General features: G+C 49.4%; 1 protein-coding gene across 2 annotated transcripts in view; it reads left to right on the plus strand.

The window, feature by feature from the left end:
- Window positions 1-16,693, plus strand: part of RHOJ (ras homolog family member J) — a 91,750-nt gene that overhangs the window by 67,458 nt on the left and 7,599 nt on the right. For both annotated transcript variants that reach the window (XR_009864837.1, XM_062181843.1), the window contains exons 2-4: window positions 2,560-2,618; window positions 12,273-12,437; window positions 13,214-13,309. Coding sequence is in view for 1 of the 2 variants with exons in the window: in XM_062181843.1 (XP_062037827.1) it covers window positions 2,560-2,618; window positions 12,273-12,437; window positions 13,214-13,309 (320 nt within the window). In the remaining variant the exon portion in view is untranslated. The remainder of the gene's footprint in view (window positions 1-2,559; window positions 2,619-12,272; window positions 12,438-13,213; window positions 13,310-16,693) is intronic.

Below are 16,693 nucleotides of genomic sequence, written 5' to 3' on the forward strand. Positions count from 1 at the left end.
AAAACAGGACATCCACCCTGGGTCCCACACCCTCATCTTCATTTCCATTGCTAGCCTGACTGACAAAAGGAAGTAAAAACATTTAATGTTCTTCTTACATCTGCACTGTAACAGGGTTTGACGGTGCCCGGCTCAGAATTTAGAAATCTACATTTGAGGGGCCGGCACTGTGGTGTAGTAGGCTAAGCCGCTGCCTCCATGTGGGTGCTGGTTCGTGTCCCGGCTGTTCCTCTTCCAATCCAGCTCCCTGCTATGGCCTGGAAAAGCAGTAGAAGATGGCCCAAGTACTTGGACCCCTGCACCCACATGGGAGACCTGGAAGAAGCTCCTGGCTCCAGGCTTTGGATCAGCTCAACTCCAGCCATTGCAGTCATGTGGGAAGTGAACCAGCAGATGGAAGTTCTCTCTCTCTCTATCGTTTTCTCTCTGTCTCTAACTCTGCCTCTCAAATAAATAAAATACTTATATATATATATATATGTGTGTGTGTGTGTGTGTGTATGTACATACATATCTATATGTGTTCAGTTTGGTAACATGGCTACAGCCACCCAAATTATCTTTCGAAAGTTCATTTGAGTGACTGTAGCCATGTTACCAAACTGAACACAAATAGATCTGAGTACATTAGGAAAATAGTTCCCAGTGTCTTAGGAAGCAATGCTTTTAGACAAGTGCTTTACAAAGAGTGAGCCACTAAGAAATGCTTAGCATACAGAGAGCCCATGAACCTGAAAACAAATAACGGTAAAAAAAATCAATCCCAGGGGTCCTGGCATTGTGGCACAGCAGGTTAAGACACCACCTATGACACTGGCATCCCTTATCAGAGCACTGGTTCAAGTCCCAGCTGCTCCACTTCTGACCCAAGGTGCCTGGAAAAGAAAGAGAAGATGGCCCATGTATTTGGACCCCTGACACTCATATAGGAGATCCAGATGGAATTCCAGGCTCTTGGCTTCAACCTGGCCCAGCCCCAGTTGAGACAGCCAGGTGGGGAGTAAACTATCAGATCAAAGATCTCTTTCTCGGTGTCTCCTGCCTTCTATGCCTTTCAAATACACAATTTTTTTAAAAAAAAAAATTAAATACTAGACCAGCAGGATGGAGAATTCAACTGGTACATGTCAGAGATAAGATTATAAGAGGTTACTATTCAGAGTTTACCTTTCATTTCTTTTTTTTTTTTTAATGGTCTCTTGACTTTTTTTTTTTAAGTTTATTTTACTTATTTGAAAGGTGGGGTTACAGAGAGAGATAGAGGGAAAGACACAGAGACAGAGAGGTCATCCATCCGCTGGTTCACTCCCCAAATGGTTACAATGGCCAGTGCTGGGCCAGACCAAAGCCAGGAGCCAGGAGCTTCTTCCGAGCATGGGAACAGAGGCCCATGGAGTTGGACCATCTTCTGCTGCTTTCCCAGGCCATAGCAGAGAGCCGAATGGGAAGTAGAGCAGCCAGGACTCGAACTGGTGCCCATACAGAACACAGCATCACAGGCACTACACCACAGCCCCAGCCCCTTACCTTTCAGTTCGTGCACAGCTAATGATAAGAGGAACCAAACATCATCCATACACTGCATTTTCACTTTTTTAAATCAACTAAAGTATCCCACACTTTCCTTCATATTTTATTTCCTATTTCCAATTATTTTTCGAAAATTCCAACTGGCCCTTTTCATTCTCAAGGAAGTTGTGTTGCTCTAGCATCGAATCTGTTCGATCTCAGTTTAGCTTCAAGTTGAGATTTTATTTCATTTCCAGACATGTACCGAATGGCTGGTATCCCTGTATTACCTCTCGCTTTTGGACACAATTGCATGGCAAGCCAGGAAAGCCTGCCGAGAAAATCAAACTCACTCCTCTTCTTCTCCATTCGCCCTTTAGGCATGTGAAACTGAACCCACACAACATCTTCTTTGGCCACTAAGGTCCAAGGCAGCAATGAACCAACCAGCTGAGCGAAAAGCACAGGAATATTCTATTTTAATCGAGTTGATTATATTTAATTAGCAAGCTTCCTTAAACAAACGGCAAGCCCTTCTCTTTGAATTATTTGCTTTGCTCTCTTTACAGACTATAAAATATGCAGGTGGGTTGATAGCATTTGTTCTTGGGATTTTACTAACATTTCATTGGCAAATAAAAGCAAAGAGGTTTCTAACAGAGACGCTGCTAACACAATTCTAAATGCCACAACGTGCCCCAAACCAAAGAGACCGAGGACAATAACTTAAACCCAAAGGCATCCGGCTTCCTTTTCCTTCATGAACTTGGGATTCTAGAGACAGATCAGAATCAATGAGCAGCCCACAGAGTGCCTCGTAGCACCAATAATATTCCTCTCCGTTGAGAAATCTGGACTTGGCTCATCCCATCTGCTGTCACTGCAGCCCAAGGTTGCCTTTCATTTGGAAATCACGCTGTCAGCTTGGGTTAGAATCTACATGGGGGTGGCATATGCTTATCTGGCTGCCCAGGGAGATGCTGGCACGGAGAAACGGGAAAGCTGGAACTCGGGTGTGTTTTTATTTACTCTTCTTCTCTTCTCCCGTAGTTACTGTGACAGTGGGAGGCAAGCAACACTTGCTGGGACTCTATGACACCGCGGGACAGGTACATTTTTATTCTCTGGATAACTAAGATTGGGTGGAGGGCATGGGTGTGGGGAGGGGAATGAACCATTTGGCCATGTTGATGGGGGGGGGGGTGGTCCAAGCACTGACATTATCCAACCTGATCATTTTGGGGCATCTATCCGAATAACAGCCAAAAGTGCATTCTTAGTATTTTTTTAAAATATTTTCAAGTGTGAAAAATTAAATCATTACATCATTGGAGGCACTGATGGTGAAGTAATGATTCATTCATTGACTGATAACTGGCAGCAACTAAAATAACATTCAACCAAGAGTTTCAATGTCCTCCTACCCAAACCTATCCCAGATCCAGAATTAACAGTCAGTTTCGTAAACTTCCAACTCGCCTGTTTTCTTTCATGTGATTTTTTCGCTTAACCTTCATTTGACTTGCCTAATGAGCTATGAAAAGTTGCAAAAGAGATTGAAGGGGAAGGGAGGTAGAGGGAAAATGGATGGAGTGTTGAAAGGAAGAAAAGCCGGGATTCTTGACATTTTCCACAAGGGCGGGTCTTCCCCTGAATAACTGGAGGTTGCCTCTAAATTCTCTAGGAGTCGTGAGATACAGTTCACTCTGTCGGACACGACTGAAGCAGTAGCACTTCAAACTGGGGAGCCTGGCCAACCCGTAATGGAAGGCAGTGGACCAGAACCCTTAATCAGTTAGCACATGCTCTACTTCAGAGGCAACATCACTTTACCTGCCTTTCCTGGCACCCCACATGATCTGGTTATGACAAACCTCCACTGCTACCTGTTCTCGGGTCGGAAGAGGGGACGTGGCGAAGTGATCGATGGCTATGGCCCAGGATCTTGGATAGAGCTTTTATTACCTCGTATGCCTTGGGTCATTTATTGCGGTCAAAATCAGTGGGTTGTTCAGTCTGTCCAAATCCATGCATCTTAAGTCCTTTGGAGTGACTATGTGGCCTACTTCCCACTGTGAGTTCCCTGGTAATTGCTATTTGTAGCTAAGCATTTGTCTAGCCCTTTTTTCAGCATTATCTGGAGATGTCATTTTGCTCAAATTGAAAGCTCTTTACTAGAAAATAAATAAAGGGAATTCTCTACGGGGAATTTGCAAATGAACTGGTACTTGCAAGAATCTCTGTAGACATGTATGTGGCCCAGCAAGGGTTGGCATTGGTCAGGCTAGCGTGGGGAGCCTGGAAAATCTAGCACCACACTCAAGGCTCTAAAGAGCATCACTATTTTAGCAGGTGAGTGGCCAGAACTGGAGGGTGGAGGGGATCACTCACCTCCGTAGCAGGACGTTTGTCTAGGAAATGATGTCTCCCAGGTGCCCAAATGGGAAAATCAATTTGGTTCCTCCTCTAGGTTATCATACATGGGGCAAGGCTGGCATTTGTGGCACAGTGGATTTACCCTCCACCTGCCATACCAGTGTCCCATATGAACACTAGTTCAATTCCCAGTTGCTCCACTTCTGATCCAGCTCCCTGCTAGTGCACCTGGGTGAACAGCCAAAGATGGCCCAAGTGCCTGGGTGCCTGTTACCCATGCAGGAGATCCAGATGGAGTTCCCAGCGACCGGCTTCAGACTGGCTCAGCCCTGGCTGTTACAGCCACAGCAAAGCTTGTTTTACCACTCGGAAATGTCCCTGTTTCTCTTGCCCATGAGCTCACTGAGTTCTCCCCGCTCCTGTAGCAAAACACTGACACGTGTTGTCTCCTGTGTATTCATCAACCCAAGAACAGCCTCCCCAGGGCCTCTACTGAATTTCAAATCCAATCAAACTGTTCAAAAACTCTTGGAGAGTTTAATTATTCTTTCCCATCGCTCTGCCCTTTAAAAAAAAATCACAATGCCAGTATGGGAGTTGTAGTTATAAGGCATTGTAAAAACACCTATACACTCCACATCGAAGCTAGCTCAAACCTCTGATGAGAGTTGATGAACGCTGATAAAATAGAGCAACAAGCGGGTTTGATATGTTTCTTCAGCTTAAACTGGATTTTCATGCTTTCCATGAGGTAGCTGGAAAGCTCATGGACAAAGTTCACAGTCCTATGATCAGGACCTTTATGATGAGAGCTTTTCAAAGACCTAAAGGAACTGGAGTAATTGAGGAAAAGGATCTGAGGCTGGACGCAAGGGAGCCCTGTCAGCAGCAAAAGATTGTTAAATCCAGGAGCGTATCACACAGGACAGCCACCCAGTCCTTTTCTAGAATAGTGATTCTCCAACTCCCCTGCAGAGCTGATTTAAACCCAGCCCCTGGGCCAGCGCTCTGGGGCAGCAGGTCAATGCTGCCACCTGCCTGCAGTGCTGGCATCTCTTATAAACACAGGTTTGAATCCCGGCTGCTCCACTTCTGAACCAGCTCCCTGCTAATACATCTGGGAAAGCAACAGAAGATGGCCCAAATGCCTGGGTTCCTGCTACCCATGTGGGAGACCTGGAAGAAGCTCCTGGATCCTGGAATTGGCCTGGCCAAGCCCCAGCCATTGTAGCCATTTTGGGGTGAACTAAATAGAAGACCTCTCTCTCTCTCTCTCTCTCTTTCTCACTCTCCCCCCCCCCCGCCCCCTGTGTCTGTCTCTCCACCCCTCTCTCTGTAACTCTGCCTTTCAAGCAAATAAATAAACATCTTTTCAAAACATAAATAAATAAATACAGCCCCTGGACCCCACTCCAGGCCAGAGTTTCTGATTCTTCCAGTCTGGGGAGGGCCCATGAACTTGCATTTCTAACAGATTTCCCTGTGCTACTGCTCCTGGTCCACACTCAGAACCATCATTCCAGCACCTTCGCATGAAGAGCGTGGTCCACTCAGCAGCAGCACCACAGCACCAGCACGGCCAGGGAGCAGCTCAGAGCAGAATCTCAGAGCCCAGCTGCCGCCTACCGACTTGAAAATTCACGTTCAGAAGATGCCCAGGTTATCTGGATGCACACTAAATCTTGAGAAGTTTAACTCTGGACGTCTCTGACGGCCGAAGCCTGCAATGGAAAACATGCATTTCCCCAGTGGATGCCCATGGTTCCAGGACAAAGCCCAAAAAGGCCTTGCAACAAACTTGGAAGCATTGTCCCAAAAACTGCATTCCCTTTTGTAGCTAGGAGCATCCACCCATCTTTGGTTATATTTTTTCTAGTAAAGGATGCTGAAGCCACATAGCTCAAGAGCATCTGTAACTAATTCAAAAATACTCACTTGATCAGTTTTAGTAATAAGGAAGAAATGATCTCAAAACCAATTGATCCATCCCTGAGCCACAAAAAGAAAGGCAAGAAGTCTCAGAAGCCAGCTCTAGCATCCCACCTCGCTTGAATAATGGGGTTTTCTTACATGAGTAGACCAAGGAGCAGTGGCCCTCCTCTTTGTCATGGACTAGCTGTGGGTCAGAGCTGATCAAAACGACCTCAAGAAGCAGATCTATTCTGCAAGGAAAAGAGATAGAAACTCATCAGCTCTACTCTGTCAGTCAGTCCTGGGCAAACCCGCGTGATGAGGTTCCTCGCTCCACTGAGGTGCCTTGTCTACCTCGGACTTGGCTATAGCCCCTTCACAAATCACCAACGATTTGCTAAAGACAGTTGATAAGGAAGTCCCATGCCCATGCTGTCGGCTGCTAGCAAACATCAGCTCCTTCCCCAAGCCCCTAAACATGCCAGCATTTGGACTTGGAGCATCTTCAAAGACACAGTCTTCAGAACTCTGGTTTACCTGTTACTTGAAATTCCAAACATGAGGTCAGGCAATGAAGTGAAGAGCCTGTCTTGGGCTGAACACACATTACCCTTAACTCACACTGGGGAGCAATACAGCCCGGACTGTAGACCAACCGATTTAGACTACCAGCTCTTTCTGGGGCGGCCCATGCCCCAAGTAGCTCATCTCTGAACGCTCGCTGCGAGGGACTCCCAGAGCACAGGGCTTTGGCTCAGCTCCACAAAGTGTCAGAGTTGACTTTTCCATGACACACTGCATCCCAAGGGACCAAGTGCAGGGCAGGACGCTGGGATGGAGATGCTGCAGCCAACCCCAGCCTTTCCCAGCAGAGACGGGCAGGACTGGGAGTGAAGTTGTCCCTGGGTGCTGGCTCCCAGCCAGGGACCTCCCCACCCCACTGCCAGCCACCTGGAGTGGGACCAGCCATGGTACTAAGATGTCTCTCCCCCTTCTCTACACTGGCCCTTGCCTACACGAGTGATGTTGGGAAAAGCCCTGCTCAGATTATGGCCTCTGAGACCAAACTCCACAGTGGACATAGGAAGACATTTCAGCAAGTTTGTGCAGAAAAATGGAATCAAGAGACAAGTCAATGGAATAGGCATTCGGTGTGTGGCTAAGACACCACTCAGGATGCCTGCCTCCCATTTCAGAGTACCTGGGTTCAAGTCCCAGCTCCCCTTCTGAATCCCCCTTCCTGCTATTGCGCACCCTGAGAGGCAGCACCCATGTGAGAGACTCAGGTCGAGTTCCGGGTTCCTGGCTTTGGCTTGATCAGACACCAGCTATTGTCAGCATTTGAGGCATGAACCAGTAGACAAATGATCTCTCTTTCTCTCTCTCTCTCTCTCTCTCTCTCTCTCTCTCTCTGAAAGAAATAAAGGAATAAAAGGAATTTTTGAAAAAAAGCTAATAATTTTGGTGCAAAATATCTAGAAATCTATGCATTGTATTTTCATAACATGCATTTTCCATGAACTTTTTGAAGATTCCACATATGCATGGATTTCGAGATTTTTTTGCAGCGAAATTAACTGCTCTTTAAATTCCATGTGGCATGAACGTTTTGAAGCCCACTCCCCCATATCACAAAGGCAGTCTTGGTGAAAGTGTTTGCCGGCAGCACTGCCCAGGAAGAATGGGCTGGGGCCCCTGGTAGCAGGAGCCAGGTGCAGCCTGCTGGTCAGCATGGCCAGGTGCCTGGTTTCCCTGCAGGCTAATCCCTCGAGTGTCCTGCACCCTGAGTCCCACGGGAGCTGGGGTGTCTGCCTGTGGGCAGCCAAAGGATAGTGTCTGTTACCGAGAAGCCACGCAGCTCAGCTGCCACCATGCCCGTGGGAGTGTGGAAGGTGGCGTGGCTCCTCCAAGCCCCTCGTTCACCAAGGCAGCGTGCTACACGTCTTCCCTGGGCTCTGGTTTCTAAAGTCTCTGCCTCCCCAAGGACCGAAGAAGCCAGCCACCAGGCAGGGAGGGAAGGGCTGCTGGGGTTCCTTGACGACAACCTAATGTCCTCTTGGGAGGACTCAAGCCTTCCTCATTGCTGTTGGCTGACCCAACAGAGCCATCTGGCATCAATCCCCTCTGGAAAGTTTGCCTGAAACCTCAGAACAAATATTTCCTTCAATGAGAAACCCAAACTTTCTTGCTCACTTGCATCTTAGTGCAATTATTTTTAAGATTTATTTTAGTTATTTGAAAGGCAGAGTGACAGAGAGAGAGAGAGAGAGAGAGAGAGAGAGTTCTTCTATTCACTGGTTCACTCCCCAAGTGGACCCTCAGAGCTGGGCCAGGAGCGACATCCTGGTCTCCCACATGAATGTCAGGAGCCCAGGAACATGGGCCATTGCCTGTTGCTTTCCCAGGTACCTTAGCAGGGGGCTGAATTGCAAGTGGAACATCCAGGACTCGAACTGGCACTCTGATATGGGATGCCAGCGTTGCAGGTGGTGGCTTTATCTGCTGCACCATGGCGCTGGCCCCAAACCAAATACTCTCTTGCCACTTGGTTGAGGATGGGCAGAAAATACCCACAAGCCCACCTTAGCCCTCCAAAGCCCCAATCAAGTTGCCCTCCTAGATTCAAACATTAACCCTTCACTGTGTCATTAATCCTGAAGCCCAGCCTCGTTTTCACAGCTACAGCCAATGACGAGCCCCCTCCAGCCTAGACCCACACTTTGGGAACCATGACATAAACTGACCTCTGAAGCGTCTTCCAGGCTTGAGATACATATTCTGCAGTACTCCATCATCAGATCAGCAAACCAAGAGCAAGAGAAACCTGACCGTCTCACTCCCACATCAGTGGAACTGTTTCGTGTGTTTGTGTTTTCTGTGCCTGTCTTACTCACCTTTCCTAGTTCCTACAGCACCCTTCACCATGCTACACGCAGTAGGCAATGAATCTCTTAGGTGGCATGACACAGCCAGGACTAAGGAAGGGAGCTCAACGCTTCAGAGCATGGCGAAGCCAGCGACTGATGCCATCGAAATCACTCAGCAGGGAGCCTTACCTGCCCTGCCAGGAAAACAAATAATGGGAGCCGGCGCCGCGGCTCAATAGGCTAATCCTCCACCTGCGGCGCCAGCACACCGGGTTCTAGTCCCGGTCGGGGCACCGATCCTGTCCCTGTTGCCCCTCTTCCAGGCCAGCTCTCTGCTGTGGCCCGGGAGTGCAGTGGAGGATGGCCCAAGTGCTTGGGCCCTGCACCCCATGGGAGACCAGGAGAAGCACCTGGCCTGGCTTCAGATCAGCGCGGTGCACCGGCCACAGCGGCCATTGGAGGGTGAACCAACGGCAAATGAAGACCTTTCTCTCTGTCTCTCTCTCTCTCTCACTGTCCACTCTGCCTGTCAAAAAAAATAAAAATAAAAAAAAATAAATGATCGGAAACTGCTCTCACGTGGCCACCTGCAGCCCACTGGCCACCCATGGTCTTCCTAGCTTTCCCATAAGGGAAGCAGAATTCCTTTGATAGCTGCTTGAATCAAATACACCTGATTCTTTTCAGACTACCAGTTATTTGCCATCTTATATGGTGTTGGTATTTCCCCGACTGGAGCCTTTGGCGTTTAAATAGACAGTGTCTGCTGCCATCTGGTGGTCATCTCTGGAGTTGCCAGCATCAAGTAGCACAGCTCGTAGGCTGGTGTTAAGTGGCTGGGTAACCCTTAATCTTTATTATAGCCCTGGATACCCGAATGATAACTGAGTTTCTAGAAAATGCTCCATCTGTCACTTAAAATTCTGAGTTGTGGCAAATAGTGCTGTCAAAAATTAAGAGCTAGCGTCAGAAATGGGCTAAATACCCCCATCCTGGCATTGGATCAATCTATTATGGGACTTTTTTAAACCTTAATTTCCTCTTGTATGAAATGTGGATATTGGGGGTACCGTTTTCCAGTACCATTATGAGGACCCCATGAAATAATGCACACAGGTGCTGGAAACAAGCCTGGTCCCTGGCAATAAGCCCTGCACACATCCCCAGCTGATGGTGACGCTGTCAGTGAAGGAAATCTGTTGTTCATAACTCCAGGTCCACCCCAGATCAATCAAATCAGGATTCCCAGATTCGCAGGGGTGCTCTCCAGAGATCCCATTCAATGATCAGAGATCTCCATTCAATTGAATGGAGGACCCTGAACAGTATCAGGGCATCAGGTCTGAAAGGGTCCCCAGGTGATTGTAAAAACACCACTGCAGGCCGGTACCACGGCTCACTAGGCTAATCCTCTGCCTGCGGCGCCAGCACTCAGGGTTCTAGTCCCAGTTGGGGCGCTGGATTCTGTCCCAGTTGTTCCTCTTCCAGGCCAGCTCTCTGCTGTGGCCCGGGAGTGCAGTGGAGGATGGCCCAAGTGCTTGGGCCCTGCACCCGCATGGGAGACCAGGAGAAGCACCTGGCTCCTGGCTTCGGATCAGCGTGGTGTGCCGGCCGCAGTGACCATTGGGGGGTGAACCAATGGAAGGAAGACCTTTCCTTCTGTCTCTCTCTCACTGTCCACTCTTCCTGTCAAAAAAAAAAGAAAGAAAGAAAGAAAGAAAGAAAGAAAGAAAGAAAGAAAGAAAGAAAGAAAGAAAGAAAAGAAAAACTGCCCCTGCAGAAAGGGGCATGTGTGCAGAAGTCTGTGCTCATTTGGAGGTCAGTGTCGGCCCCACACTTCCAGTCCGCCTGGAGCATCCACAGATGCTGTGGATGAAGTACAGAGGGGGTGAGGAAAACATTAAGGTGGCCCCTGCTCCATGAGTGACGACCCCGATGGGAGGTGACGGGGCAGCGGGCAGCGGAGAGCACCTCAGGGGAAGGGGAGTGGGGAAGGAGGGAGGCAGAGAGACCAGGAGGAGAAGGTTTTGTCTTCAGTGTGTCGAAGAGAGGGCATTGCAAAGAAGCAGGCTAACCCCTTCCCCACCGGCTCCTCCACCCCCAACACACACACACACACACACAGAGTCTCAGGCACGCCTTGGTTGTGAGGCATCCAGGACACACACACACAGACACACACACACGGACACACACAGTCTCGGGCACGCCTTGGTTGTGAGACATCCAGCAGGCCTGGCCCTACCTCCCCCGTTCTGGCCAATGTTGATTCAGCAATGCACCCACACCCCAATATTGAGGTTATTTTTAGACTTAGGTAAATGAGCCATAATAACAGGGGGTGTTTTTTTACAATTATAATTTTTTTTTGGACTCTACTTTTTAGCATCCTTGCCGTCTTGCAGGGCATTTTGCTTAGGCACTCAAAGCCGTGGCTCCCACTTCAATAGAGGTGGCAATGATGATAGCAGCTATGCAGACTGAGCCCTGGCTTCTGGGTGCTGAAGGAGCTAAGTGACAATCAAAAGGACTCTCTGACATTTTCCCAAAGTTGGGATGACACATAAATACTTTATGGAACCAACAAGTCTTCAACCAGTGCATGTTCTGATCTGAAAAGTCTTTGGGAAGAAAATCCTCCATGTGACATTCTATGTGGACAAACCATGGCCTGTGGATTGAGTTTTAAACAAACCCCAAATTCAGAACTGTAAGCCCTCACCCAACAGACTTCTCCAAAGTGTCCAATATGCCAACATTTGGATTTCAGTGTGTCTAAATTAAATTAGCAAACAACTTATTTAATTGTTTAAGGGAATTCTGTGCCTTGGTAAATGGCCTACTAATTTAAATCCAATATTCAACATTTCTAGTGTTAGCAGAATTGCAATAATCTTTACTGAATCATAGACTGTATTTTTGTGAAGATCTGTTTATTTATTTATTTATGGGGGGCAGGAGGAGGGGGAGGAGCAGAGAGAGATAAGGAGATCTCCAACACCCACCGGTTCACTCCCCAAATGTCCACAACAGCCAGACAGAAGCCAAGAGCCAGGAACTCCATCCTTTTCTCTCACGTGGGTGCAGAGGCCCAAGCACTTGGGCTGTTTCTGCTGCTTTCCCAGGCGCATTTGTAGGAAGCTAGATCAGAAGTGGAGCAGTCAAGACTTGAACCGATACGGGCTGCCGACATCGCAAGCTGCTGCTTAACCTACTGTGCCCAACGCCAGGCGTGAAATACACACTCTGCATGGGTGCATATTCGAATCTATACTTGTTACCAGGGGTGGGGAGGAGACAGTCGGAAAATGGGGGAAGTTGTCTGCGGCATAAAGTTGCCCCAGCACTCGAACTGATGCCTATATGGGATGCCAGCACGGCAGGCAGAGGATTAACCTACTATGTCACGGCACTCAAATGTTTTTTAAGTTCACTTTTAAGGGGGGCCACGCTTAATCTCTAGACCCAACAAAACAGGTAGCTAACTCGTCGTCGTTGCATGGGATCCCAGGGCACGGGAGTGGGATCTGACTGTCCCGTCTCTGGAACCCGTGGGGCCGCCTCCCCCCCCCCCCCCCCCGCACTGCCTCTCGTCTGCTCTCCCCACAGGAGGACTACAACCAGCTGAGGCCGCTCTCCTACCCCAACACCGACGTGTTTCTGATCTGCTTCTCGGTGGTAAACCCCGCCTCGTACCAGAACGTCCAGGAGGAGTGGGTGCCGGAGCTGAAGGGCTGCATGCCCCACGTGCCTTACGTCCTCATAGGGACCCAGGTTGCAATGTGGACCGTGGTGGCGGGTGGCGGGGCGGGTCTCCTACATCCACACCTCCTGTGGGTCCCACGCCACCGTGCACGCTCTGCAGGGTCCCAGACAGCAACGCCATGGGCGGAAGCTCTCACCGTGTGCACGACTGTTTAGCTCACAGGTGAAAAGGTGGTAGAGCCCTTTGACAGAAGGAAGGAAATTGGGTATGACCTTTAAAAATTAATCTCTCTGGTTTTTTTTTTTTCAAAAAAAAAAAATTAAAAAATAGACGCCTGTCTGCAGCCTTGAATCAGAGTATAAGGAGGCAAGAGTGTCAATTGCACATACTATGTAACATGTTTTATTATCTGAAGTCTGAAGTGCATGGGTGCTTTAGAATCTCAAGGTAGGCATGAGTGGCAAGATGACTCCAGCCATCAGAATGGGCTCCTTAACAATGCTTCTGCAGGAGGAAGAGAGAAATTCTCTTGTTCTCTTTTCCCTGTGAACCCCGTGGTCTTTCACACCTAAAAAAAAAAAAAAAAAAAAAAAAAAAAAAAAAAAAAAAGTTCAGGCAGATATAACAGATAACCCTTTGTCCCATCGAAGGTGGAGATCTAATTTGGAAAAGAAAAAAAAAAAAAAATAGTGCTCAGATCAGATCCAGGACCTAAGAAATCGCCTTATTTTTCAGACACTGCATGGGAGGGGGGATCTCTAATGGAGTCACAGTTCCCAGTATCTGGAGAAGATTACAAGCTGAGCGCATCGCCTGCGTGACTTTTTTTTTTTTTTTTTTCCAGATTGATCTCCGCGATGACCCCAAAACCTTGGCGCGTTTGCTGTACATGAAGGAGAAACCGCTCACCTACGAGCACGGCGTGAAGCTAGCCAAAGCGGTACGGTGCGGTCGGCCCGGAATCCCCAGTGCACGCGGGCGTGGGGGCCAGGGTGGCGGCTGCCTCCCCAGCCGCGGGCCGCGTCCGGGTTCTGCAGCAAAGTGGGATGCGCTGAGTTAGCCCGGTTTTCATTCGGACGAAGACGCGGTGCACGCACACAGCCCGGGCCCTCGTCGTCTGGTGCAGCCGCCTGCGGCGCGTGCACCTGCCACGGGCAGTGAGTGGGGCTCAGAGCGAGTCACTGCACGCGGGCCCAGTCTCTCCGGGGACACTCGGGGCACTTCGTGGGTGTCCTGGGGCAGACTCAGCCCGCTGTCTCTCCCCGCGTGATGAGCAGCCGCTTGGAGGGACTGCGCTGTGGCACAGGCGGCACCTGGAACAGCAGCACTGGCCGGGAATCCGCTAGACAGCGGCGGGCTGTGAGCTGGAAGCCTCCGCATCGCCCGCCCCGACCCTGCCCACTTCACATCAGGGCTGCTGTTCCCCAAATCGTTGCCTCCCCCCCACTCCCACTGGAAGGGAAGGCAGGTGCATGGAGATGTTCGATTGCGCAGGAGGCGAGCGCCGCACAGTTCCATACCCTGGCCGATGCGGTCGCAAATCCACCAGCCCCGGCACAGGCTTCATGTTTTCTCCTTCTTGGCAACTAACCCTGTAAAACGCATGCCGCTGCAGGAGTTAGAAGCCACCATCCTGGGGCTGAAGCTGTGACGTAGCAGGCTAAGTCTCTGCCTGCAGCACCAGCAGCCCATATAGACACACAGGTTCGAGTCCTGGCTGCTCCACTTCTAATGCGGCTCCCTGCTACTCTGCCTGGGAAAGCAGTGGGAGATGGCCCAAGTGCTTGGTACCCTACACCCACGTGGGAGACCCAGAGGAAGCTCCTGGCTTCAGAGATCCTGCCTTTGTGGCCATTTGGGGAGTGAACCAGCATCCCGTGCAGTTTAATCCACCGTTCTGTAATACCAGCCCTGGCCTTTTGTTAAATGAACTACAAATTCTTTTCAAACAAAAACATATGCACTTCTTTTTATTACAACTTGCTTATCAGCTCCAAAGCTAAGTACAAGGGATCTTCAAATAGATCATGGAAAATATATTGTGGAAGAAATACGCCAGGACTTCTCCCCCACCCCACCCCACCCCCACATACAGAGGAAGGCATTTAGTCTGCTAGGGTGGCCACATCCTACATCAAAAGTCCTTGAGTTCAGATCTTAGCCCGGCTCCTGACACCGGCTTCCTGCTAATGCAGACCCTGGGGGCAGCCGGTTATGACTCAAGTAACTGGATTCAGGCTGCCCACAGAGAGGCTTGGATTGACTTCCCAGCTCCCGGGTGTAGCCACACCAGCACTGGGCGGTTGTGGGCATTTGCCGTGTGAGTTTTCAGATGGCACTGCGCTCTCACTCGCTCTCTCTCTCACTCTCTCTCTCTCTTGCCCTCTCTCTCTCTATCTGTGTGTGTGTGTCCCTCTCAAAGAAAGCTTTGTATTCCATTTCCATGAACTTCTTTAAGTACTCACGTATGATACACTTAACTAGAAATGAATTGAAGAAGATTATAGAGCCAGCACTGTGGCTTAGTATGTTAGTCCACCGCCTGTGATTCCGGCATCTCATATGGGCACTGTTCGAGTCCTTGCTGCTCCACTTCCAATCCAGCTCCCTGCTAATGCGCCTGGGAAAGCAGCGGAAGATAGCCCAGGTCCTTGGGCCCCTGCACGCATGTGGGAGACTTAGAGGAAGCTGCTGGCTCCTGGCTTTGTCCTGGCTCAGCCCTGGTCATTGCAGTCAATTGGGAAGTGAACTAGCAGATGGAAGATATCTCTCTCTCTCTCTCTCTCTCTCTCTCTCTCTCTCTCCCTTTCCTTCTCTCCCTCCCTCCCTCCCTCCCTCCCTCCTTGTCTCCCTGTCTCTATAACTCAAGTAAATAAATAAGTCTTTAAAATAAATAAATAGGAAAAAAACTGATTGGGACACCCGCATCCCACACTGGAGCATCTGGGTTCCAGACCAGGCTCGGCTCCCTATGCAGCTTCCTGCTAACTCATACCCCCAGGAAGCAGCAGGTGAAGGGTCAAGTCCTGGAGTCCCTGCCACCCACACAGGTGACCCAGACTGAGTTGATAGCTCCTGACTCCAGCCTGGCCCAGATCCAGTTGTAGTGGGCACTTGGGGTATGAATCAATAGGTATAACCCATCTCTCTCTCTCTCTCTTTCTCTCTCTCTCTCTCCTCTCTTTCTCTGTTTCTCAAATACATTTAAAAACCAATACATAAGTAAATAAAAACTTTTGCCTCTCGTTTAGTGCATGCACACGTGGTCCAGAAACCACCACATGCAATTCGCAGCCGTGCCATTTTCCACAGCCAGGAGGTCCCCACTGGCTGAGCCCTGCTGTTTGCAGGTGCCTGGTTTCTGCGGCCCTTGCTGCCCACCTGTCTCCACCTCTGTCCTGTCTGCTTCCTAGCCTCGCTTCTCTTAGGAACGTGTGCTTGTCTATTTATTTATTTATTTATTTACCCCCTCTGAAAAGAAGCCATTGCAAAGCCTCCCGTCTCATTGCAGGCTTATCCCAAGCAACAATGGCTGAGTTCACCACTTTCCCGCTTCTTGCCTGTTTCTCCTAGCAACTGTCCTCGGATGCAGAGAGAATCACGTTTAGCTTACAGAATCCAATTTAGAAGAAAGCCGCCCAAGTTGTTCACTTGCTTCGTCACCACCCGTGTAGTGACAGGGATGCTGTGAGAGTCTCCTCTTGGGCCCTTCTGCCGAGGAGTGGTTCACAATAAGAGCGTTTAGGGGGTGTTCACGATGCACTGGGCTGGGCGCCAGGCACTCTGCTTTGCTGTCTTTCTTTGTCTCCCAGCAGCCCTGGAGGGGTGTGTGTGTGTGTTATCAGCTCCCCTTTCCTAGAGCAACATCATGGCCACACAGGTAGGAAGTGGCAGTGCTGCCTGGAAACTGTGCTTCCCCGCCCACCCCCACCATGCTCCTCTGCCTCCCTCCTATAATCCGAAAAGACCCCCCTTCAGCTTGGGCATCTCTCTTCCATACTGTACTTTATCACACATACCAGGAGGCTGCAAAAAGCCTGTGGGAAACGGAATGAAAAGATAAGTTTATTCGAGTGCAAATATTGTTCTGAAGTCCATGCAATGTTTGCATAATATGCACTTTTCATGAATATTTGAAAGACCCCCAAGTATGTAAGTTTCAAAAATTCTTTGCACCCAAAAAATTATCTTTGAATTCCTTTTCTCATAAACTTCTTGAAGTACCCGCATAGTCTTCCCAAAACTTAAATCCTTGGAGCCCTGGTCCCAGCATCCTGCTAGGAGGCAGTAAATGATGGCCCAAGTGCTTGGGTCCCAGGTGGGT

Source organism: Lepus europaeus, chromosome 22, assembly GCF_033115175.1.
Source record: "Lepus europaeus isolate LE1 chromosome 22, mLepTim1.pri, whole genome shotgun sequence".
Taxonomy (NCBI): domain Eukaryota; kingdom Metazoa; phylum Chordata; class Mammalia; order Lagomorpha; family Leporidae; genus Lepus; species Lepus europaeus.